This window comes from Podarcis filfolensis, assembly GCF_964270895.1.
Source record: "Podarcis filfolensis genome assembly, chromosome: 4".
Classification (NCBI taxonomy): Eukaryota; Metazoa; Chordata; class Lepidosauria; order Squamata; family Lacertidae; genus Podarcis; species Podarcis filfolensis.
The window spans coordinates 22,090,215-22,114,079 of NC_139607.1; the positions used below are offsets into that span (position 1 = coordinate 22,090,215).

Genomic DNA, 23,865 nt, shown 5'->3' on the forward strand with positions numbered 1-23,865 from the left:
TAGTAGCGGTCAGGATGCTTACATGTCAGTGGCCACTATGGCTTAGATCTGGATTTCCATGAATGGAATGGAGCTATCCCACTCCTGCAGCCCCTGCATCCCCCTGGAAAACTACTACTGATGGCTTGAGAAACCTCTGGAATGGCATGGGATTTGGTATGGGAAGCTGCAGTGGGAATTGCTGAGAACCCAAATGGATGCCATGTTGTTGTTTTCTTTCATTGTTGTATTATGCTGGTAATTTGCTTTAAATGTCTTAATCACCTGTACTTGTCGCCTTCCTTATTTTATAGTGTATTGCACAACTTTCAAAATGGAGATGGTACCTTATCACTTCTCGTGGGCTGCACTCAACAGCGTATGATCGAAATGAAAAGGTAAGTCTTGAAAGTCCTGAGAATCACCTGTAGCAAAGCTTGAGGATGCTTGATTCGACAATATAGTTGTGGATGATACTATTTTTTGCTTTTTCTCCACTGTCATCTTGGGACTAAGCTGTCTTTTGTGTTTGCTACTGGCAAGCTGTCCGCTTCCCTTCCCCACCCCAAAAAACGATAGCTTGTACAGTGGGATTATCTAGTATTTTACTGAGTCAGTATCTCCACCTATTTAAAGAGCCTAAAATTCAAAACCTTTTTATGGCTGCAGACTGTGAACTGATGCCTTTCAGCGAACGTTATCAACATGGTGGCTTATTTTGAACCTGTGCCTGAAACTCACCAGGTTCTCTCTAGCCATAATTTGTTTGGTGGCAATGAGTCAGGATCATAAATAATAGTTAGGAGTTGATTTGTGATCTGTGCTTGCCTTCATTGTGATTTGCCATTGCACAGGGGTGCCATCTCTGTGGGGCTTTGGGTGCTGAGCCCCCCCATTTTTCAATGAGGGGGCTGGGCCCCCTCAATATTCTGTAGGCCACATGGCAGGAGGAGGCCTGACAGGGCCCGTCATGCCCTCCAAAAGGTTGCCAGGTATACACACAGCTTAATTCCAATATATCAAAATTATTTGCATATACTAAATTACTTGGAGTGAACTTCTTGAGGAATCTATAACATATTTCTGCAGGAAAAGAAAAAGCTTAAAAGTGAACACAATTCAGAAGTCAGGTGCTTCTGTTGCTTGTGTTAAGTAGTGTAACTTCAGCCTTCTTCTTTTACAGCTTGATTGTGTATACACAAATAAAGAGGCAGCAAAGTGCACCAATATAACTTTCAGCAAAGAAAAATGTAGCAAAACTGGCTGGACTGTAGTGCCGCTGTTTTACTGCTAGCTGGGAACCAGTGCATGCATAATGAGGCTGAAACCTTGATAGTATTTAAGAGCTCAAAAGAAGATAATGGGATCATGTGCACGTTCTTCCTACCAGCGGTGAATTCCCTATGACAGTTTTACAGTGCAATCCTAGACATGTCTACTCAGAGGTAAACCCCCTTGAGTGCAACAAGCCTTACTCCAGGTAAATGTGTATAGGATTGTAACTTCGATTTTTGCTAAATGATGCATCTTCAACAACATTTACCATGGACATTGCTAATTGGGGTTTTAAGATAAATAAGATAAATGTTGGTGCCAATGTATTTCTTAACTAAGGTTAAGGTAGGAGAGGCTGCTGGAAGGGGACACATGAGCACATGACCTACTCCTAAGTAACAGCCAAGAGATTAGTCCTGTTACATATGCCTTGGCAATTTGAATGTATGTGAAGAAGCAGCCAATCAAATAAAAGCCATTTTAATTTGATTAGCAACTCCATTGTTAAGCGCTTCATTTCCTCAAGTGAAGCTAAATGTACAGAGTGTGCAAATGCTGATATAGTCATAGGACTTAGCTGTATCTTTTCTCCCTCCTTCAGACATTTGAGAAGCTTCTTATTGCCAACAGAGGAGAAATTGCCTGTAGAGTAAGTATAACTTCCAAAATTGCAATTATTCTATTTTATGACTTTAGTTATCCGTTTAGTTTTAAAACAGCGTTGTCTCTTTCCTCCTCCCATGTCTAGGTAATTAAAACATGCAAGAAGATGGGTATTAAAACGGTTGCTATACACAGTGATGTTGATTCCAGTGCGGTAAGTACTTGTCATGCAAATTATTTTGCTGGATTTCCATTGCTGGTTCCTCAAATGCAAACACCAAAGTAATAAGGTTTCCACCATTATATTAGGGTACAGTTTAATAATGTGTTACTAAGTGACACCCAAAATGTAACTTGGTGGCACTTTTTAATAAAATCAAATAGGAGTCCCAGGCATTGTGGCCAGTAGTCAGGGGTAGTGGGAACTGTAGTTCATCGGTGGGCAACCTCCAACCCCTGGTCCCATCCACCTGTCATAATTGGCCCGGCAGATGCTTGGGAGGTGGGTAAGAATCCAGCCTACTGCCTGTATCCAATTCCCCACTCCTCCTGCAGTCCAGTGACATCTGGAAGGGAACCACATTGGCTGTTCCTATCATCATGTCCCTGGTCGCAGTGCATCCTAAGCACATGCACAATATGCTGTGTTCCTTTTATAAACTAATAACTTGACAACAGGGGTGGTGTATTGGCTGTAAGCTGGAAGTTGTCGTTGGAATAATAATAATAATAATAATTTATTATTTGTACCCCGCCCATCTGGCTGGGTTTCCCCAGCCACTCTGGGCGGCTTCCATAGAAACCAAAAATACACTAAAATATCACAGATTAAAAACTTCCCTGAACAGGGCTGCCTTAAGATGTCTTCTGAATGTCAGGTAGTTATTTATCGCTTTGACATCTGATGGGAGGGCGTTCCACAGGGCAGGCGCCACTACCGAGAAGGCCCTCTGCCTGGTTCCCTGTAGCTTTGCTTCTCGCAATGAGGGAACCGCCAGAAGGCCCTCGGCGCTGGACCTCAGCATCCGGGCAGAACGATGGGGGTGGAGACGCTCCTTCAGGTATACTGGGCCGAGGAAGTCTTGTTTCTGTCATAAGTTTATTTAGGTGCCTGGGGGGAAAGCGCTCTCAGCTTCATTCTCCATCTGCAAAAATATTACCTTGACCTACCTTATAGCGTTGTTATAACAATTGCTGAAATAATATATGTGAAAGATCGAGAAATGGATAAAAATGTTAAGTGTGAGAGGAAGTTGTTAAGGAATGTTAATGTCTTCATTAGCAATGGTTCAAATTCCTTTTTTTTTTGCTATGCTGCAACTGAAGGCTAATTTGACTATAAAAATAAAAGTATTTAAAGCTTCGTAAAGTATTTGTATAGTGCTCTTCATCAGAAAAGATTGCAAGTTGTCATGCTTGAATAATTTAATGTAGGCAATGCATTTTCTGCTTTTTTTGTAAGACACTGGAAGGGTAGGCACTTCAGTCTGAAGTTTTGCGTTCCATTAAAAACAGTGTCTTTGGGATGAAAGTTCTTCCTCTGCCATGAGTATGGTGTTGGTGGTATTACTATGTACAATAGACCTCTAGGATTTCTTTTATATTTTACATACGTGTAGTTAAAATTTTTATGATACATAAAGAACAGGGTAACACTAATTGGATGGGAAGAAAAGAAGTTATAGCATAAAGCAGTGAATGAGGGATAATTTTATTTGGCATTTTTAACACAGCAGGGACTCCATATCCTTAAAATGTAATAAACTATAAATGACTTGAAAATCCCATGGGAAAGTAATTACAGGAATTTTGGTTGAGTAAAAGATTATTAGTGTTTACTTCAGTGAAGGTTGACTTTAGCCTCTTAGCCTCGTAGGTCATCTTAGTGAGGACTTCAGGTACTACAGAATGTTTAAAAATCCAAATACGTTTAGGATTGCAGATTATGTCATCTTGATGAAACAATTATCCCCATCACACAGTAAGATTGTTTAGCCTTTTCTCATTGAAATCTGTGGGATTTAAGGTTTTTAACTTTGGTTGGAAGATAAACACGTGTATGAAGTATTGTGTAAATGGTGAGCAGCAGAATAGACTAGGTCTTCTCCATATCTGGGAGTAGTTGTGTAACTCAATAGAAATACAGTGCATAATTGAAAATATGTGTTTTAAATACACATGAAACCAGTTGTCCTCAAATGCAGATAGAAGCATAATCAGATGTGATTATTCCTTCCCCGCTCTCCTTTTATTTTGGGAGTGGGGGTGGGAGAGTAATTGTGTTATTTGATGTGAGTGTTTGCTTAGGAAAAGTTAGGAGTGATCACCCATAATTAATGGTGTATAGAAGCTTGTGTTTATTAAGTGGAAATGACAGTTGTGTGGTTCAGACATCATCCCAGTGAGTTTGATTTTAAGTAGGGTAGTACCTTCTATATTGTTCCTACGTCTTCATAGGTTCTTTGTTGTTTAAAATAAAAACAGTCCCCTGTAGACCCCCAATAGGTCCTGGGATAATAGGAGCCTGCCATCCATCTTCCTCACCCATGCATAGTAGCATAGCAGCATTCCTTGGATGTTATGATTGATTTGGAGAAACCCTATTTGACTCCTGTTCAGTCCATTCAATTTATTACCTTTGTTTATTTCTAAGCCCAGGATCCAGGAGAGCAGCTCACAGATCTTTGCTCCTCCCTGGTTTTTTTTATTGCCACACTGCATTGAGCTAAGCCAAGTTTTGACTAAGTGTGGTTCAGCTCTTTCCTCTCTAAACACATGGCCAAGGTTTGTTAAGTTTCTTTGAGGATTGGCAAATATGATACCTCATCACTTGCTGTATAGTCCCCAATGAGATGTTTATTGTGTTTGCTTCCCTGATAGAGAAAAAACTTTTTGAGTCTCTGATCTCCATTGGCTGTTATACAAAGTCATTCTTCTAGTGGTCTTCATTTCAGCCCATTGTGTCAATGAATTAATGGTTTACATAGACCAGCCTGATTTACAGTTCTTGAAGGATCAGGTTGTTCTGTTACCATGTTCTCATTGGAAATATAAAGCTGTGTCATTAATTTCAGGCTTCTCAAAGCAGGTGGTCTTGGCCATGTATTTTTCCTTTACTTCCTGAACTGGCATATAACTTTTTGGACCTTTTATTGTGCCCTGGCTGTCAGTGTGAACAGAATTCAATCTTTTTTGAAAATAACTTATCTTTTATTGCTTATGATTGCCTTATGAAGGGAAATTCAATATTACTCTTATTGGCTTATGAAAATGATTTCCCAGTGTTGAGATGTGAGGTGCTGTCTCTGTAGATGCAGTCTTCTCATATTCTACCACCTCTATGACCTCTTCTCCTGTATTTGTCAGATGAGCTACCTAGTTGATGCCTTTCATGTTTCTTGAGCACATCTTGGACAGATAAATAAGATGTGAAGTCAGCACCAACAGAGTGGTCTTAATATGCTTTTCCATCTATTTCCTCCATATGTGTGTCCCCAGACTTTAAATCTCTGCTTTGCCATAAAGCTCACTAGAGGACAGTGGGTCACTCACCATCTCTTGGCTTAATTCTACCACAGAGGATTGTTGTGAAGATAGAATGGGACAAGCTCCATGTACACCATTATCCTCCTTGAAGGAAAAATGTATAAATAAAATCAACTTGGGTTTTCTTCAGTTTAGCAGTGTTTTGGATTATTCATGCTTATCAACTTGTCCTTCATAGCAGCTGCTGGTGGAAACTCTTTTAGTTCCTTCCAAGTCCTATTTGTTGGCTTCTGGTGCAGTTTTAAAAAGGGAAGCTTAAATAGCTAATGTTTTGACAACGAGCTCTGGCAAGAGCTAGAATGTTGAAGTGGAAGCAGAATGTACTGTCTGGACTAGACTGAGGCATGCAATCTTATTTACAAATTTCTCTGAAACGAAAGCCTTTATTCATCTTCATGTGTCCAGTTTTTATTTATGTCAGGGGAAAGAGAAAATAAATATTGTTTATATATCTGAAATTATCATATCAATACGATGGCAAGCCCCACTTTACCTCTTCATGATATTTTAATATAAAATACTATTTTATATGAAATATTTTTCTATAAAAATACTCTTCTTCACAATATTTTTATATAAAGCAGCCATAGTAATTCCTTTTGTAGTACAAATATATATTCCTTGATAAGCTCTTAATCTAGCTGTAACTCTATCATTAATTTGCCCTAAATAGTGTGACTAGCTGTCATAGACTAGAAGTTTATAGCTCTTAAAATGATCACTAGATAATACAACACTTTGGGCTTATTCAGGTTCTGTTTCTTTTTGCTCACTGGTGTCCTTAGGGAAAGTTAAGGAACTAGCTTGCATTGACTTCTGCATAAGACAATATTATCGGACAGGGTATTTTGCTCTCTAATGCTACCTAAGTTATTCTGATTTTAATCTGTGCCATCTGAAACACCTTGGATATAACTTTTAATTTCTAGGTTTTGTTAGATACTTGATTTACAATTTGCCATGGAGTGCAACTTTGAACCCACACAGCTAACATGGAGAAGCCCTTAGTGGTGGTGCCCCAGTTATGGAATGCTCTTCCCAGAGAGGTCCACATAGTGCCTACTTTGTTGTTCTTGTGGCTCCAGGCAAAGGAGGATATATTTTATCAGTCTTTTAGATAAAATGGTTGCCAAGTTGTTTGATTTTTATATGGCTTTAAAGACCTTGCTGCTTTTATTTATGATTAACTTTACTTACGTTTTTAAAAATTCTGCTACCTTGGGATTTTTTGCTGAAGTGGTAGAAAAATATCTTAAAGATTTAATATTTGTCTATGTCAGGAGCTAGAAATGAAATTCCAACTACTTCTCTTTTTAAAAGGGACAGACTGTACTGAAGGGGGCTCACAAAATGAGTGTGTATATTTTGCCTGTTATTAGTGTTGGGACCCCTGTTGTGTAATGTCAGTGTTGAAAATGATTACCATACTTTTCATTTTTGATGGGTAACGTGATTCACTATTGTAGAAGGAGATCAGAGCAAACAGTTCAGGAAGCAGTGAAGGTTGCCACTAACTTCTTACCTATTATATTAGGATATTTTGAAGAGAGTGTAGTGTTGGGATACTGCCAGGGAGACGGGGGCATCAGGCAGGCGCCCAGCTGGCTCCAGCCCCCGGTCGGCAGCTGGGCGATCATCGGTCTCCCTTGGAACAGCATCAAACAGCGACACGAGCCTCAGATACGTTTAGAGACTCGGCACACTCTATCAGCAGAGTGAATAAATCTTCTCACAACGGAAGAGGTGGACAGAGCCATATATAAGCAGTATTTACAGCATTTTATTCAGCATAATTCAGGAACAAAGGAAAACATGTCTGCTTCCCTTTGACTCCAGCAAAAACAGCAGCAAAGCAAAAGCAATGTATAAATGGAAGTTCCCAGCAGACTGTGCTGGGAGTAAACAGGCATGTGACACACAACAGTCATGCCTGTAGCCTTTTAAGGTGGAACGGAAGGAACGATATCCTAATATCCTCCCCCTTTCCGTGTAACCTGTAGTATCTGTGGTTCAACCCAATTGCAACCTCTGTACATAAACCTTAAGTTGTTCTCTGTTAACAACCTTAGACAACAGATCTGCAGGAATTTCGTTTCCTGGCATGTAGGACACCTGAATGAGTCCTTTCTGAATACACTCTCTTGCACGGTGTAACTTAATCTGCAAGTATTTGGTTCTTTGCTTGCAACTCTCTGAGTTCAGCAAAGCCAAACAGGATCTCTTGTGTTGATACACCTGTATAGGACATTTCACAGAAACCTTGATGTCCTGAAACAGTTGCATCAACCATTCACAATCCATTAGTGAAAATGACAGGGCATTGAGTTCTGCCTCACAGGAACTTAGGCTTACTGTCATCTGCTTTTTGCACAGCCAGTCAAACAGACAATGGTTGTACATGTAGCACACTCCAGAAGTGCTGGTACCATCCATGGTGTCACTTCTGAAACTAGCATCTGCAAAGATTTCAAGACCTCCAGTCTTCTGACTTGTGAACCTCAGTCTGTAGTGCAAAGTCCCCTTCAAAAAGTGGGCTATGCGCTTCAGAGCTTTCCAATCCTGAACAGTAAGATTGTTGGTATGTCTGCTAAGCAGGTTAGTGCTTACAGCTATGTCAGGTCTTGAACATCTAGCAATGAAATTCAGCCTGCCTAGAATGCATCTGTACAGTGTGGTGTCAGAAAATGCTTCAGCAGTACTATCTACCTGGTAACCTGTTACCATCGGTGTGTCTGCTGGGTTTGCAAAAATGTACCAGAAATGGCAACGAAAGAAGCATTTTTTTCTTACTTCCCATCAATTTTGGGGTGTGTGTGCATTTGTGAGAAAGGTACATATGACACATCACTAGCCCAATGATCTGATGCGATTTACCCCTTTCTTGATCATCAGATCTGTCAATTGTTGATGGTTGGCCCACTGTGAAAATGGCTCTCAGACAAAAAAGATTAGCCATCCCTGCTTAGACTGTGGGTTCAGTGAGAATATTTTATGCAACGGCTTGGTTACGGGTCATTTTAATGATGAATTAAAAGATGGGTGCGTTTCATTAAGGCATAACACATTCTTGGCTCAAAGAAGCTAAGGGATACACTCTGTATGGGTTCTACTTTTTAAATCGTAGCTTGGGGAGTACATAAGGAGCGTAATTATGCAACAACATGGCCTCTGGCTGTTCTCCTTTTAAAAATAGATACCTAACGATCTAGGTCAAGGTCAGTGGCTTTCCAACTGTTCTCCAGGGAACCTTGTCAGGGGTTCCTCAATGGAAAGATGACTAATAATGGGTAGGCATTCATGAAAGACAGCTTGCCCACCTCTATTAATCATCCCCTATAATGTACAGGCGCTGTAAAGTATCCAGTATGTTCTAAGTCACATTCTTAGTCCATGTGGGCAAGCCAAAGCTCTGATGAAGCCCAATGGGCCTCACCAGTGTCGCAAACAAACTGTCCATGCCCCATAACCTGTGTGGGGTTCCTTGGTAGATGAGTTAAGTGGAAATGGTTCTTCAAAGGCAGAAAGTATGGAAACTGTTCAGTTTGTGTCTGTCCTGAGTTTTTATTTTCTGGATGTTCAGGAAGGAGATCTCTAGCTATGACAGCACTAAGTCTTGATGCTTGCCTTTCAAAATTGTATTTTTTTTTTTTAAATGTAAGCTTTGTTGTAATTCGAAGTGATGCTTTTGTACTTCTTTTCTTTTTAAAAGAAGAATATTATGTGCATATTTTCCCAGGGAATAATCAGTAGCTTTAACCATGCACTTTCGCCTTTCGTGTCTGCATAGTACTTAGCTGCAGAAGTATTTGACAGTTATGTTAAAACAAAAAGCCAATGGGAATTTATCAACCATCTACTGAGTTGCATCTTATCATGGTGGCCTGCTGTTTGAAATATGACTCCTGGTGTGTATTGTCTTCCTAGCCCTAGGATACAGTAATGAGATTGAGTGGTATCATGTGTGAGCCCTCATGGATGATTGACAAAAGAGGTGATGTGACTCATCATTTATCAAGATATTATCATGGCTACCCTTTATAATTTATCCCTGCTGTCTGGGGAGATGGTGAGGACAGCTCTGACTTTGTGATGTCAAAGTAATTAGTGTTTGTTTTTGGTTTCCAGCTGAACAAACTGGAAGCTAATGATCAGGTAAATTAAGATGGGAATGCATCAGTGTAGACAAAGGTGAGAGGACCTCTGGGAAGAGCTTATCAAAATGTCATCTTTTTAAAAAACCATTGTGTTTTCTAATTGTTCTCTTCTACTCATTTGCCATTAATAGATAGACTCTAAGGTTAGCTTTGCTATGCACGTTCACTCAGTAAATAGTGAGACCTTGCATCATTAGCTACTTTCTGACACTTGTATTTAGCTAAACTGTTAGAACTATCAAATTACAAACACATTCTAAGACTCAAAAATTGTATACTGGTTGCATATGTGGCATATTTATGATTTTAGATAAATGTGTGTGTTACAAGTTGGGCCTCCATATTTGGTTCATGCTGGTTTCAGGAGAAGGGGATAGAATACCTTCCCCTGGAGCATTATGGTGGAAAAATTGTGTTCACCAGGCAACCCTACTTACATAGCTAACTTTAACTGGGTTATTTAACATTGTTCTTACTTCAAGGTGTGCTTTAATGCCACACTATCGTATAGTTCCATGCAAGTGGAAATGACAAATAAAATCTTGTGGTGTACCCTTGCCTCTTTATATGAGTGCTCTTGTTTAGGCTTCCTCAAGCAGGTAAGATCCTAATTGGGTTTTGCCCCCTTAGGTTTAAATACCTTTTCTTTTCTGTACTTCTGGAGACCTCAGTTTTTGTGAATAATACTGATACTCACTTCTTGTTTCTTAGAAGCTTCATTTTTGCCCTGGTACCATGGACACTTGTGATCTGAGTTTGCTAATATAGTAGACAGAATGATATAGATGCCCTTATTTTAGAAAACTATTGTTTATCTTGCCTAGACAGCAAGGGATGTGCAAGGAGCCCCCCCCCCATTTTTCAATATGAAATGACTAGATCCTACTTTGTCTGTAGCTCTGGTTAGTGGTTATAGAAGTTTCAGTGTGATAAGTTCTTGAATGTAGAGAATTGAGCATTGGTTAGTGAGTGATTACCTAGACTGGATGGATGGATTGGAGGTTGCCCCCATCTGATGGAGTGGGTACACATCTTGGGGGTCCTTTTGGATCCATTGCTGACTCCTGATGCTCATGTAGTTTCAGTGGTTTGGCGTGTCTTCCATCAGCTTCAGCTGTGTCCCTATCTGGTTAGAAATAGCCTGACTTCTGTTGTCCAGGCTCTGGTAACCACTTGGGTAGATGACTGCAACACATTATATATGAGACCGTCTCTGAAGATGTTTGGAAACATCAGCTGGTGCAGAATTCAGTGGCCAGGTTGCTAACAGGGGCAAGATAGTTTGAGCATATAGTGCTAGTCCTGGCTTGACTGCACTGGCTGCCAGTTAGCTTCCAGGCCCAATTCAAAGTGCTGGTTTTGACCTATATAAAGCTTTTAATGGCTCAGTACCGCAATACCTCAAGGACCATCCCTCTCCATATGATCCAACCTGGACCTTGGTCTCATCATCTGAGATGAGATGTGCCTACTCTGCAAGAGGTCTGGAGGGTGGCAACATGAGAATGGGCCTTTTCTGTGGTGGCTCCCTTCTTGAGGAATGCTCTCCCTAGGGAGGCTTGCCTGGCGCTTTCACTACATATATATTTAGGTGCCAGAAAAAAACATTTCCTCTATAACCAGGCCTTTTAACTATCTGTAGCTTTTTAGAAGTTGGTGGGGTGTTTTTTATGTCCCGCCCCCATGGTTTTAATGTATATCTGTAGGATTTATTTGGTTGGTTTTAAGTTGCTTTGGGTTGCCCTGGGCAAGGTAAAGTGATGGACAAATTTAATACAATAATACAATAAATTGGTAATTATAATGTAACTAATTAAAACAATGCTTAGTGGTTGGACTTTGTCATGTTGTCAAAAAACCTTGTTACTTAATGTTTTCTATAAAGAAGGTTAAGAAGTCTGTATGGTCAATGTAGTAAACAGAGAGAACACGTTAAGTGGTTGCTGAATCAGCATTGCCCTAAAATGTTTTACAGTGTAATTCTTTATATATCTGCTTGGAAATAAGGACCAGATAGTTGAGTGGGACTTACTTCCAAGTAAGTTTGAATAGGATTGCAGCCCTACTCCTGTAGAAGGTTTTGATAATGATGAGGAAAAAGAACAAAAAGAAGAGGTGTTCTCTGGCTAGGAGTATACCGGTAGTTACTGTTTTTGCTTGGCCATTGATTTCTTCACTCGGGTTTCTTTTAAAATATGTACTTAAGCGTATCTATCTATCTATATATCTATCTATCTTTACACCCCCCCCCCAAGGAAGCACAATACTTAGATTATTTGACTTGGAGGAGGTTTTTTTGCATGAGATGAATCACTGGAAAAGTGTGTTGTGTTATGGGTCCAGTTGTTTTATATCTGCGCTGGTTTAGTGTGCTAAACCAACTAATAGCAATTAAACTTGGTGTTTTTAGTTGATGAGGCTTTATCAACAGCAAATTTATAAATAAACGTGACGATTTGCACAGAAATTGAAAATTGTTTTTAAGAAGAGAGCTTTATTTCTTCCAATTTCATGTTATCATTATTTAGTATCAATGTCAAATCCTTATACTGACTTTGATTTTAAATAAACCACCTTATGGTGGTTTTTTCTTTTCTTACCATGGTCTCTCCCCCCCCTTTTTTGGGGGGTGGTGGTGGGAGTGGAGGCTTTGCTGAAAATAAGTAGAGTAGAATCCTTGGCAGAAATTTGTCTGGACTAATATGGCTAATCAGCGACATTATGTTTAATTGGGAGCCTGAGGTATAGTAGCTGGAGACTGAAGGGAGTTATTTAGCCTTAGCAGTAGCTCGTCTGGGAGTTGTGTACTAATCAAGGAGCTTGTGTGCTAGCTGTGGGGATGATGGGAATTATGACGATTATGACATGTTAGTACATGTCTGTGGGAGAAGTGGACAGGCAACGAGTTAATCAAGAAGTATATTAAATAGCTCCCATGCTGGTTTCTTACTACCCTCTGTACTGCCTATCAAGGTTTAAGATTGTAAGGAAAAAAATACCTTCCCTATTTCTGAGTGTATCTTTGCAGGTAAAGTACTCGGCCAAAAGGAATGTAATTTTTTTTTAGTACGTACATTCTCTGAAAGTACACCGTCCAAGGAAAAACAATTTGAGGCTTGCTTTAAAATCAAGTCAGCCAACTAAACGTAACAAATGGCTGTCTTTCAAATACATGAATTAGTTGTTTAAAATAGAAAGTAGTAGTTTGGGTTCTGTTCTTGCGTTTCTGCAAAGCTGTTTAATATTAAACACTTGGCATCTGAAGTCAAGCTGAAGCATTAATCTCATGCACCTTGCAGGAAAAAAAAATTCTTCCCATCTGTGGTGGAAGGTGGTCTGTTTTGTGCACCAGGTAAACCCATTCTGCACCCAGCATGGCAGAATCATACATTTCATATCTGTCACGAAACTTTCTGTTAGAAATGTGCATATTTCTAGGAAGCAGAAGTAATAGTTTACTTTTTAAAAGGAATTGAAGCATTCCATAAATCCACAAGCAGATCGGATTATATCTGTAGGTAAACTTATCTTGGAGTTACTGTACAGATGAGCCACACACTTTTATTTACGCTGCCAAATTTATTAAAAACTTCCTACCAAACTGCGACCTTCATGTATTAACTTAATTAAAGCAGTATCATGGATGCTACTCAAAAGTGTTAACCTGTAGGAGGTTGTTATTGAAATCCATTATCTATGGAGTCAGTATTAGTGGTCAGCAGCATCAGAAAGTAAAACTGCAAGTAAGGCCCTCCCATGGGTGCTGTGAGCCCAGCAGGTTAAACTGTCAAAGCTTCTTAAAGGGACTGATAGCTAAACCCCCTGGAGTTGTAGGTAAACCAATCATTTGCCATCAGCAGGGAATATGACTTTATTTAGCAGGCAGGGGAAAAAATTAATTGCTAACAGGAAAGAGGATTTAGCTAGAACCATCATGTGTGCGGTACTAAAAATATGTTCATATCTATAACACACACACATACCTTTCTGTGTTCATACCTTTGTAAGTCTTCCCCTCAGATTTTATGCTTTTTGGAGGGCTTGTTTTCTGGGAAATGAGGTTTCCACAAGGAAGACATGTGCAATCCCAGAAGCATGCTTATGCTTGCATGGGTGACAGCATGTGAATGGGGCAGCCTGATTTGGATGGCAGCAATTTCTGCCAGTGCAGTGGCTGAAAAAGTGTTTCTGTGATTGCAGTAAATGCTTCTTGGATGTACAGTATTCATGATTTTTGGGGGGTCACATTTTTACCCACATGAGCACCGTCCAAGAACTGTGGGACTACTCGCCCTTGAAGGAAACTACTTGTATGAACATGCCCTGAACAAAAAGAGAATGAACTAGAGTAAATTCTTAGCTTTGTAGATGGTATGCCTCTGCAGGCTTGCTAAGGGGGCATAATAATGTACCTTTCATATAAATGAACTCTGCACATATACGAAACTGCAGTGAAAATGCCATTTTTATTAACCAGCACACAAGTTTCATCAGTCCAAATAAATAATGTCAAAGATGACCCTGCGACTCTCACTTCTAAATATATGGGAACCTGGCAACTGCAGAAAAGACAACCAAAGGTGACCCATAATATAAAGGTTTCTAAAGGCTTAGAAGACCCAGAACATTTTTATACTGTATGTTGGGACTTTATCATTTATACCAATACAACTACTTCCAGGACTCCTTGGCAGAGCCAGTTCAGGAAATATGGATATCTTCATGCTTCTACTAACAGGTATTTCCTGACATCTTCTTATGTTGTTAACAAATTAATATACAGTGGATACATTTGTTGTTTTAATTTGTGTTTATATTTAATAAAAAAGGACAAACTTAAAAAGATGACTAAAATATTATATATGTGTACTTACTGGTTTTTATTGGCTACAGTTAAGTTTAAAAGTACTGAACTTATGCCTGGATTCAGTAATAGACTGGATGACAGCAATAAAGTGAAGCTTAATCCTGGTAACATGGAGCTCCTGCATGTAGATGGTTCTGTGGTTCAGGGAAATGGTGTTTAGCCAGTTCTTGGTCAAGTCCTACTTCCTCTGAAGGAACAGGTTTGCAACTTTTGGGATACTTCTTGATCCAGTCGTTTTTTGTCTGTCTCCTGCTGAGGTTCATAATGTCAGACATGAGTATAAGTAGCACCCTATAGGATCAAGCCAAAGGCCTATCTAGTTCAGCATCCTGTACTCACAGTGGCGTATGGGAAGTCTATATGTCCTGTACGCATTAACACTCTTAACACTCTGAGAATCCCATCAACTGGTATTCTGTGGCACACTGTTTCTGATAGTAGAGGGTAGAACATAGCTGTTAGGATTGGGCAACAGGCTACATGCTGCTTCAGCTATGGGCACACCTTAAACCCAGTGCTGCCACTCTCTCAGCTGACATATTTGTTTAGGTCACAGTGGCCCAGCTTTTCATGCCAAGTGGGCCGCAAGAGTACTTTGACATGGAAGCCAAGGGCCACAAACTGTCTTGTCACACGTTAAAGTGGGGAGGGGGAAAGCAAGGCCAAAATCTGAGCATCGCCCGCCTCCCCAGACTTTGTGCTGCCTTCCCAAAGATGGTAAGGTAAGGTAATGGGTTTTGGAAAGGAGGCACAAGGCTCTGGCAGGTGTCCTAGAGTCCTCCCACCTCATTCCCAAAGCTGGAAGGACTCTAGGACCCTATCAAAGCCCTCACACCTCATTCCCAAAGCCCAGGGTCTCTCTTATCAGGCTTTGGGAGGGCTGGGGTGTTTATCAGATGCTGCCAGGGCCATGCCTTGGACCACCCTGGTCTAGTTATTTTGATTTCAAACTTCTACAGTGCTGTGCACTTTACGCCTAAATATATTTTGATTTCGATCTGTCTGCCTCTGCAAAGCTTGGCAATCATACCTCCTTCCTTGGTTAACAGCTGAAACAGTGGATTCAAAGATAATTTGCATTCAATTGATTTTTAATTCAGGACTTTGTTATGCCTTTGTATGTGAGAGAGTGAGAAGCAACATTACAAAGGATTTACTCATTACCCTCATTTTATGGGACAAGCTAATTGTGGTTTGTCTTGCTGAGACGTATTATGCTGTTTGGGTCAATTGAGTGAATCCACTTTACACTGCAACATCATTCCTTGCTCTGTAATATTGATTTGAGATGGGGGGGAAACCCAGAGGATTACTAGTTTGATGAGGTTTCTTTGTGTAAATTCTTAAAATCCCAGCTAATGTTCAAAACGGGCTGACTGTATAATTCATAAAGCACTGATGCACTTGATTTTTGGAGGGTGAAGGGTTTTCAGTGGAGGAACCAGTGCCTTAAGACCTCAAGATACAAAAGGTTGACGTACTCTGCATAACTGGGACAGTGGGTGATCTTAGGCACTCTTGAGGGATTTGTGAGCTCTGTTGTGTGTTTACTTTTAATTAGGCATTTGCATTTAAGTTAGTGGTAACTGCAGAATGGAAAGCATCTTCAGCTGTTTACAGTTATAGAAAGGGCTATATGAAAACAGTGCAGGTGGGTGGCTCTGCGAGGGTGAAGAATGCAGCTGATAAGATTTATCTGCAGCAAGAAGGTAAGTAGAAGTATGCATGTGAATGCAGGGGTAATAAAAAGGCATACCCAGTTCTGTAAACATGTTGATGCTGACCTGAATTGACAGTCCTGAGTGGCAGTGGTTGTCCTTGTTTCCTTATGCTATGACCAACATAGGATTTGCATGGTTTTGTGGCCTTTCTGGGCACTATGATACTCATGGACTTGCTTATGAGTATCATGTTTTCCCACACATTAAAAGGTAAAGGGACCCCTGACCATTAGGTCCAGTTGTGACCGACTCTGGGGTTGTGACGCTCATCTCGCTTTATTGGCTGAGGGAGCCGGCGTACAGCTTCCGGGTCATGTGGCCAGCATGACTAAGCCGCTTCTGGCGAACCAGAGCAGCACACGGAAACGCTGTTTACCTTCCCGCTGGAGCGGTACCTATTTATCTACTTGCACTTTGACGTGCTTTTGAACTGCTAGGTTGGCAGGAGCAGGGACTGAGCAACGGGAGCTCCCCCCGTCGCGGGGATTCGAATGCCGACCTTCTGATTGGCAAGTCCTAGGCTCTGTGGTTTAACCCACAGCGCCACCCATGTCCCTTCCCACACATTAGGGCAGGCTTAATGGTCTGACTTTCTGGGTTTATTTGCTGTTGCTCTTTGCTGTGTTGGATGAGGGTGGATATTTTTGTGATTAAGAGACAGATGCCAACCACCGCCAAGTGACTCTTAATGTACACTCTTTAGTATTTTGATATTGTCTCAGTGGATCTGTGGTACTGAATTGTATTTTAGTGTTCTATCTTTTCTACAAGCTACTTTGGGATTTCCTTTGCTTTAGGAAGCAATGCATAAATCAAATTAACTAAAGTTCATTGGCTACCTTACAGCACCAAAATGCTGCCTGCTCAGTAGACTAGAGGAGAGACCATTTCAAGGGAGCTACCTGTGAACTGTAGCACACACCACTAGATTGGCCTTGGCTTCTGTTTTGATTTGGTGTGCCAAAAGGAAAAAAAGTGCCTTATTCTTTTCACTTTCCTTTTCCAAGTGTAGGTTTTTAAAATTAAACTCATTACTTGGTTCCATTCCAGTTTGGTTTCTGATCTGACTATGAGACTGAGCCTGCCTTGGTCACTTTGTACTAGGGGAGGGAGTGTAGAGTACATCTTAGTAGATTCCAATTGAAACAATCAGCCATGGTGTACTTCTGGCCAACTTGTTGGAGATGGATGGTTGAGTGACTGCTTACAGTGGTTCTGATCAGTGGAGAGCAGCTCCTAGAAGGTGGTGCTGGAGTTTCCTGATCTGTGACCTTTGAGTGATGGGTTCTGAAGAGTCTGCTCTGTCCCCTGTATGCTCTTTAACAGCTACATAAAACTGCTGAGTGAGGTTATCTGGATATTTTGGCATATGTTACCAAACTCTGTCTCTCGTTCCCTTCATCGAAACCCAGAAAGGCAGCAGGTAGCTGTTTTGGAATCAATGTTGGTGAATGAAGTAAAACATAATAATCTTGGAAGTGAAGATCACTCTTGGGTGGAGAGGTGGTACTCCTTTTGAAGCAACAGGTTCACAGTTTGGGATACTTAGAATCATAGAATTATAAAGTTGGAAGGGACTCTGAGGATCATTTTGTCCAGTCCCCTGCAGTGCAGGAATATGCAGCTGTTCCATACAGGGATTGAATCTGCAACCTTGGGGTTATCAGCACCACTCTCTAACCAACTGAGCTATCCAGGCTGATTCTTGATATACATTTGACCAGGAGTTCTTTCAACCAACTTCATTTAGTATACTAATTGTATTTTTCTTGGGAGTAGTAGAACCAGTCATTTCTAGATTGTCTTACTGTAATGAGCTCAATGTGCAGCTTCCTTGGAAGATGTTCTGGAAACTTCAGTTGATTCAGAATGCTGTGGCCCCAGCTGTTGTCTGAGTTTACTAAGACAGGTCATATTGTGCCAGTTTCGTACCAGCTCTGCTAGCTGCTAATTTGTTCCTGGGTTCAATTCAAGGTGCTGGTTTTGTACTTTCAGTCCCTAAATGATTTAAAGCTGGAATATTCCAGGAATTGCTTCTTGCTTGCATGTCACTCAGCTTCTTGCTGTACCTCCACCTATAGAAATTCAGTTGGTGGAGATGAGACACAGCTTCTCTTTAAATTACGGCGCTCAGATTATAGAATGACTTACAGTCTAGTGTGTCTTGCCCCTTCATCGCCCACTTCTAAGTGTGCCCTGGAAGTCATTTTTATTCATCGGGCTTTTTAAAAAATGAAATCCATTTGAGTGGTTTGTGCTTTTGCTGTTTGTGTTTTACTGCTGCTTTATTCTTATTATTGGTATCTGATTTTGTCCATATTTTAGTGTTAAGTTGTTGTAATTTTCTTTCATTATATAGAATGATGGAATGTTAACATAAAATAATAAATGAAACTATTTGGTATAAATGCTGTTCTGCTTTTTGTCTGATGTATGGAAGGAACAAACTGGCCAAAGATGTTCATACAAAGGAGTAGATGGGAAGAATGCTACTCTGAAAACTGTTGATGAGAGAGAGTTTGGTGGGGAGTCCAAGACTTATGTTCACACTCCTGCTTACTGTGTACTCACTGTGTTTTCAGTGCTGCATTTTTTATCTCTGTTTTCACAATGTTATCCAAGATGCATAAGTATCCTGTACTTTGTTAATAAAATTCTGCTGTTTGGTGCATTCTTTCTCAAACCAGAAGCTTCAGCTGGTTCCTTTCTAGCCAAGGTGTGAACACCTTTGTACAGGGCAAAAACATTACCACCCATCAACGCCCCCTGGCGTGTATAGAAACAGAATTGAATCTGATGCTAATGAAGCCGTGCTGATGTGAACAGTTGGGTTAGTGGAGGTGGGGAAGAGCTGTGAAACATACCAGGGGGAAAAAATTCACTGATAATTTGATAAGTGAACATAATAAGTGAAAAAATTGATAAGTGAACATCTCTTAAGTATTCAGGAAAATCGCCTCAAAACAGTCATGGAAGCAAACAGACATCTGCGGTGTCTGTTAAAAGTGTGGCTGATATAGCAGAGTTATAGCAAAGTTGACTTAATGTTGATAGTGCTTGCAGGAATCCATCACTGCTTAGTTTGCTTTTACATTTGTACGTTGGCTTTTTTGATGACAACATCTTCAGTAGGACTAGTTTATAGAGCTAGTTCATAAGTTATCTTTGTATAATTGAGGAAGTGAAAATAGTATACCTTTTTGGGCTGCTTATGTTTTGCTTAAAACGTGTACGTATTACCCAAATTCCCCAAATACTACTTCTACAATTAGCTAACTAGTGGTGGGGTGTGTGTGTGTGTGTGTGTGTGTGTGTGTGAGAGAGAGAGAGAGAGAGAGAGAGAGAGAGAGAGAGATTGAATTGGTTTAGAAACTATGAATGCAACTTCAGGAGCGTCTTAGTTAAAATGACATTGCGGCACCTTTTGAATTACAGATGAGAGGAAAATTATAGAAACGTCATTTGAATTTAGGTATGCCTCTGGGTGTAAAATATTCATAATATTTACAGTAAGCCTGCAACTTACATGGGGGTTACGTTCCAGGGATTCCAGCTAAAGCCCAATTGTGTAAAGTCAGAACACTGGGTACAGTGGTGAGTGGAATTGCCAAAGTCCTTTTCCTCCAGACACCCACCTGCATTCTGCCCTCTTTTAAAATTTATTTACTTATTTATTTTAACAAGCACATAAAGCTGAATGCGTTTAACTTAAGTGTGTGTAAGCTGCAGGCTTACTGTAGATACCCTCAAAGCACATACCTGCTTAACTGGCACTCATTTTCAGGGGAGTCAAGAAATATCACCTTGTGGCATGTTTCATGTTCCATGTATCTCCAATTAAAACTGCAACATTGTAATTAATCTTGGTATGCATGTTCAGGACAACGTTCTGCACCTGAGGTTTGGAAATCAGATTGACTTGTACATCCTCTCCCCCCTAAACTCTGGAAGCACAATAGATTCTATTGTGGCATCTGAAACGAGGCCTCTTGAACACTGTTCTTTAGTGTATTTGGATTTAATGAGAGTAGTTTGGTATACATGATAATTTTCCAACTCAGCCATGGTGTCAGTTCATTGAAATCAGTGGGCATGGGAAATGCGTCTATTCTGACTAAAATTGATGTACTTTAATGTGTTAGGGTTTTAGAATTGTTTCACATGCACAGTATTTTGAGTGTGCTTAATATATGTCTAAAATCAGAATGGATAGATGTATTGCATTCTACCATCTAAATTCTCTGGCTATATTTCTTCCTAATTTTAAAGGTTTGAGCATATTACTTCAGAAGTATTTAAGTCTTCTGCCTTCCCCTTAAATACCTTCTTGATCTTTGAGAATTGATCCTATTTCTACCTGAGACTCGCAATTATTTTTAGTCTCATCTAAAGAACATGCTGTTAAATGTCATCTTAACTTCTTCATTAGTAGTTTGTTCCTCTAGTCTATCTCAGACAACTGCTATGAGGGGAAAACATCTATGATACAGATGCCTGATTGTATATAACCGTATAAATATTATTAAATATTATGCATTTAATAAAATAAATAGAATACCAGCCCCCTTTTCATTGCTAATTATTAAAAATGGCAGATGCTTCCTGAGCAATTTTTTTCCTGTCCTTTTAAAAGATTAGCTAAGTATCCTTAAACTATGCCAAAGTCTAACTCTTTGAGATACTTCCTCTAGAACATGTACTCCAAAAATAATTCTAAATTGTAGGCAAACTTTCTTTGGCCATTAGCTGTAGCCCCCACCTTTGACAGAAAATCTGTTTGACAATTGTTCCTGTGAATACGATAAGAATGAATTAGGGAATCTAAGCCCGCTTAAATAATTCTCAAGATTTTCTGGTTCACGTGTAGTGATATTGAACTCTTTAGTCATAGGCTTTAATTTGTTCATGGTGCTGACCTGATGCTGTGCAGGGACACTCACTGCATCCCTTCATTCAATTCAGTCTAATTATCACCAACTTCCTGGGGAGCCTGCTTAGATGGAACTGGCCGTGAATGTTTGTTGTTAAGTAGTACGATATTAAGCTACCCTGGTTACATTTAACAAAGTAGTTTTAGGCTTTGAATTTACATATAGATTATCAGCGCAGCCACATTCAGGTTTGCATTTCTTTGTATTATTTGTCAAAAGCCAAACCACACTTGGCATAAAATGAAATTTAACTTCACGAGCCCTTGAATGTACCAACGAGCCCTTGTGTTCATTATACAGTATATATCCTCCTTCCCCTCCCTTTTCTCTTTTGTTTTGTGTGTGTCTGTGTTTATACTGTGTGCGACATATTTGAGCATACCTGTCTGCACAATGTGAATTATCTTTTTCATTTCCTAAAACAATAGCTAAAGGAGGTGGTAGTAAATGTATTTGCTGGCGCATATGTGTTAAAATGTGGACATTTTGTCTTTCCAGGTCCATGTGAAAATGGCGGATGAAGCAGTCTGTGTTGGCCCAGCTCCCACTAGTAAAAGCTACCTCAACATGGATGCTATCATGGAAGCCATTAAAAAAACCCGGGCCCAAGCTGTGAGTCTGAATGAGTCTCTCCTCTGCAGCTGTTTCATATATAGAAAGCAGAGAAGCTAGAGTTTGTATTTAAAGATAAAAAAAAAGAAGCGAGGGGGAGAATGATTGAATATGCTATTCCAGTTTAGTTCATGTCACATGAGTTAAATGTGGCCGAAATCGCTACTGGAAATCAAAGGCTTTTGTAGCATCTGGCAGTGCCGGTTGCTGATCCTGCAGGTGGCTGCTGGATTCAGCTTTCACACCAGGGAGCAGCTTCAGTTCATTTCCAAATTTGCTGGGGGTGGGGGTGGGAATCCCAATTAGTTTAGAGCACTAACCCTTTCTGTGCCATAGCCTCTCTTTCTGGATGTCTTTTTTTATAAGACAGCAGTAATCTTGCTTACTTTTATTTTATTATTTGGCCTGTGTGAGAATTTTTATCCACATGGTGAATATGATAAATGGTACACTGAGTAATTATTTTTCAGTGTTTCATGTTGCTGACAAAACATGATCGACTAGGTGTGCAGCCTGTTTTCTTCTCTTCCCTCTGCCCCTCTATCCTTCAATAAGGTCAAAGAGTCAAAGTTTAACAAGAATGGTTGGCATTTAAAAAAAATGATGACAATAATACTTTTTCCTTGTTGCATCAGTGAATGCAAATGTGGTCTTCAGAACTGCTGAATGCGAAAGCATCTTTAAATAAAATTCGCTGGATGGGAGTCGGACAACACCAGCAATTACCCTGGAGTGTCTCAATTAGCATTATCATTTCTTTTGAAATGAATGTTTCAGTATGGTGCATTTGGAAAGGGGGAGGGAGGAGAAAAATGGCAAACAACATTAATTAGCTAACAGACACTGCAGATGTTTACATTGTTAGTTAAGAAGGTTTAATAGAGATAGAAATAGTTCAGGCTTTCATCTTTAGCCTGCCACCTAGATTTCCTTAGCTACGAATTTACGTAAGATTACAAATTATGAAACTGAAGGTTTTCCCACTTTAATGTGTTCTGTAATTACTCTATGTACCATGTGGTTGCATTATTTTGATACTGAGGCATTTTGTAAAAATTGTTTTTACAACTCATTTGTGGTCTACTGGTTGTTATTTTTTTAAAAAAAATACTATATTCTGTTTGAAGTGGGATTTGTAGCAGAGCTGCTAACATTGAATACTGGCACTGTGGTTAACTTGAAGGCCAGAAAAATGTTTTTGAGAGAAGAGCTTGGAAGGTTAGAGAAATGTGAAAGGGTATGGAGAGAGGCACTTACACAGAGAGAAATGTAATAAGGAAGAGCTTCTAGAATCATCTGGTGGGAATAGAAATGAAAATAAGTCAAAATGACCGTATCTATGTTTCTCACCCAGGTTGACGACTGTTAGATACTTTGGAAGGTGGTGCACAGATACCATGTTTTTAGCACTTGCATGTGAAATGTTAGCATGCCAGAAAATTGTGGCCTGGGAGCATATGGTACTCGCCCGGTAACATTGCAGCCACCAGTGATCTAGTTTATATGTGATTGTGAACATAGGGAACCCTGAATTGATAAACCATTATTTTTTCTTTGTCTTGTTTAAAGACAAATATGCTGTACATTTAAATTAGGACTGAGAGTTGAGGAGTGCATGAAGTGGCTTATGCTGCTGTTTAGAGTAAGCTATTGATTTCCACAGGGGACGCGGGTGGCGCTGTGGGTAAAAGCCTCAGCGCCTAGGACTTGCCGATCGAAAGGTCGGCGGTTCGAATCCCCGCGGCGGGGTGCGCTCCCGTCACTCGGTCCCAGCGCCTGCCAACCTAGCAGTTCGAAAGCACCCCCGGGTGCAAGTAGATAAATAGGGACCGCTTACTAGCGGGAAGGTAAACGGCGTTCCGTGTGCTGCACTGGCTCGCCAGATGCAGCTTGTCACGCTGGCCACGTGACCCGGAAGTGTCTGCGGACAGCGCTGGCTCCCGGCCTCTAGAGTGAGATGAGCGTATAACCCTAGAGTCTGTCAAGACTGGCCCGTACAGGCAGGGGTACCTTTACCTTTATTATTGATTTCCACAGAGTTTGTCATATGATGGAGAATGGACGGAAAGCTTATTCTAGCTCAAAAACTTTATTTCCTCACTAGCAAAACTGGTTCCAACAAAATGACTGCCATAAGAGGTGTTTTCTGCTGTATCTACTCATCGAGTATAAAGTAC

General features: G+C 40.3%; 1 protein-coding gene across 1 annotated transcript in view; it reads left to right on the plus strand.

Moving 5' to 3' along the window:
* Positions 1-23,865, plus strand: part of PCCA (propionyl-CoA carboxylase subunit alpha) — a 223,243-nt gene that overhangs the window by 10,609 nt on the left and 188,769 nt on the right. Inside the window, exons 2-5 of the mRNA XM_083610671.1 lie at positions 294-377; positions 1,856-1,903; positions 2,003-2,071; positions 21,575-21,688. Coding sequence (XP_083466797.1) covers positions 294-377; positions 1,856-1,903; positions 2,003-2,071; positions 21,575-21,688 — 315 coding nt within the window. The remainder of the gene's footprint in view (positions 1-293; positions 378-1,855; positions 1,904-2,002; positions 2,072-21,574; positions 21,689-23,865) is intronic.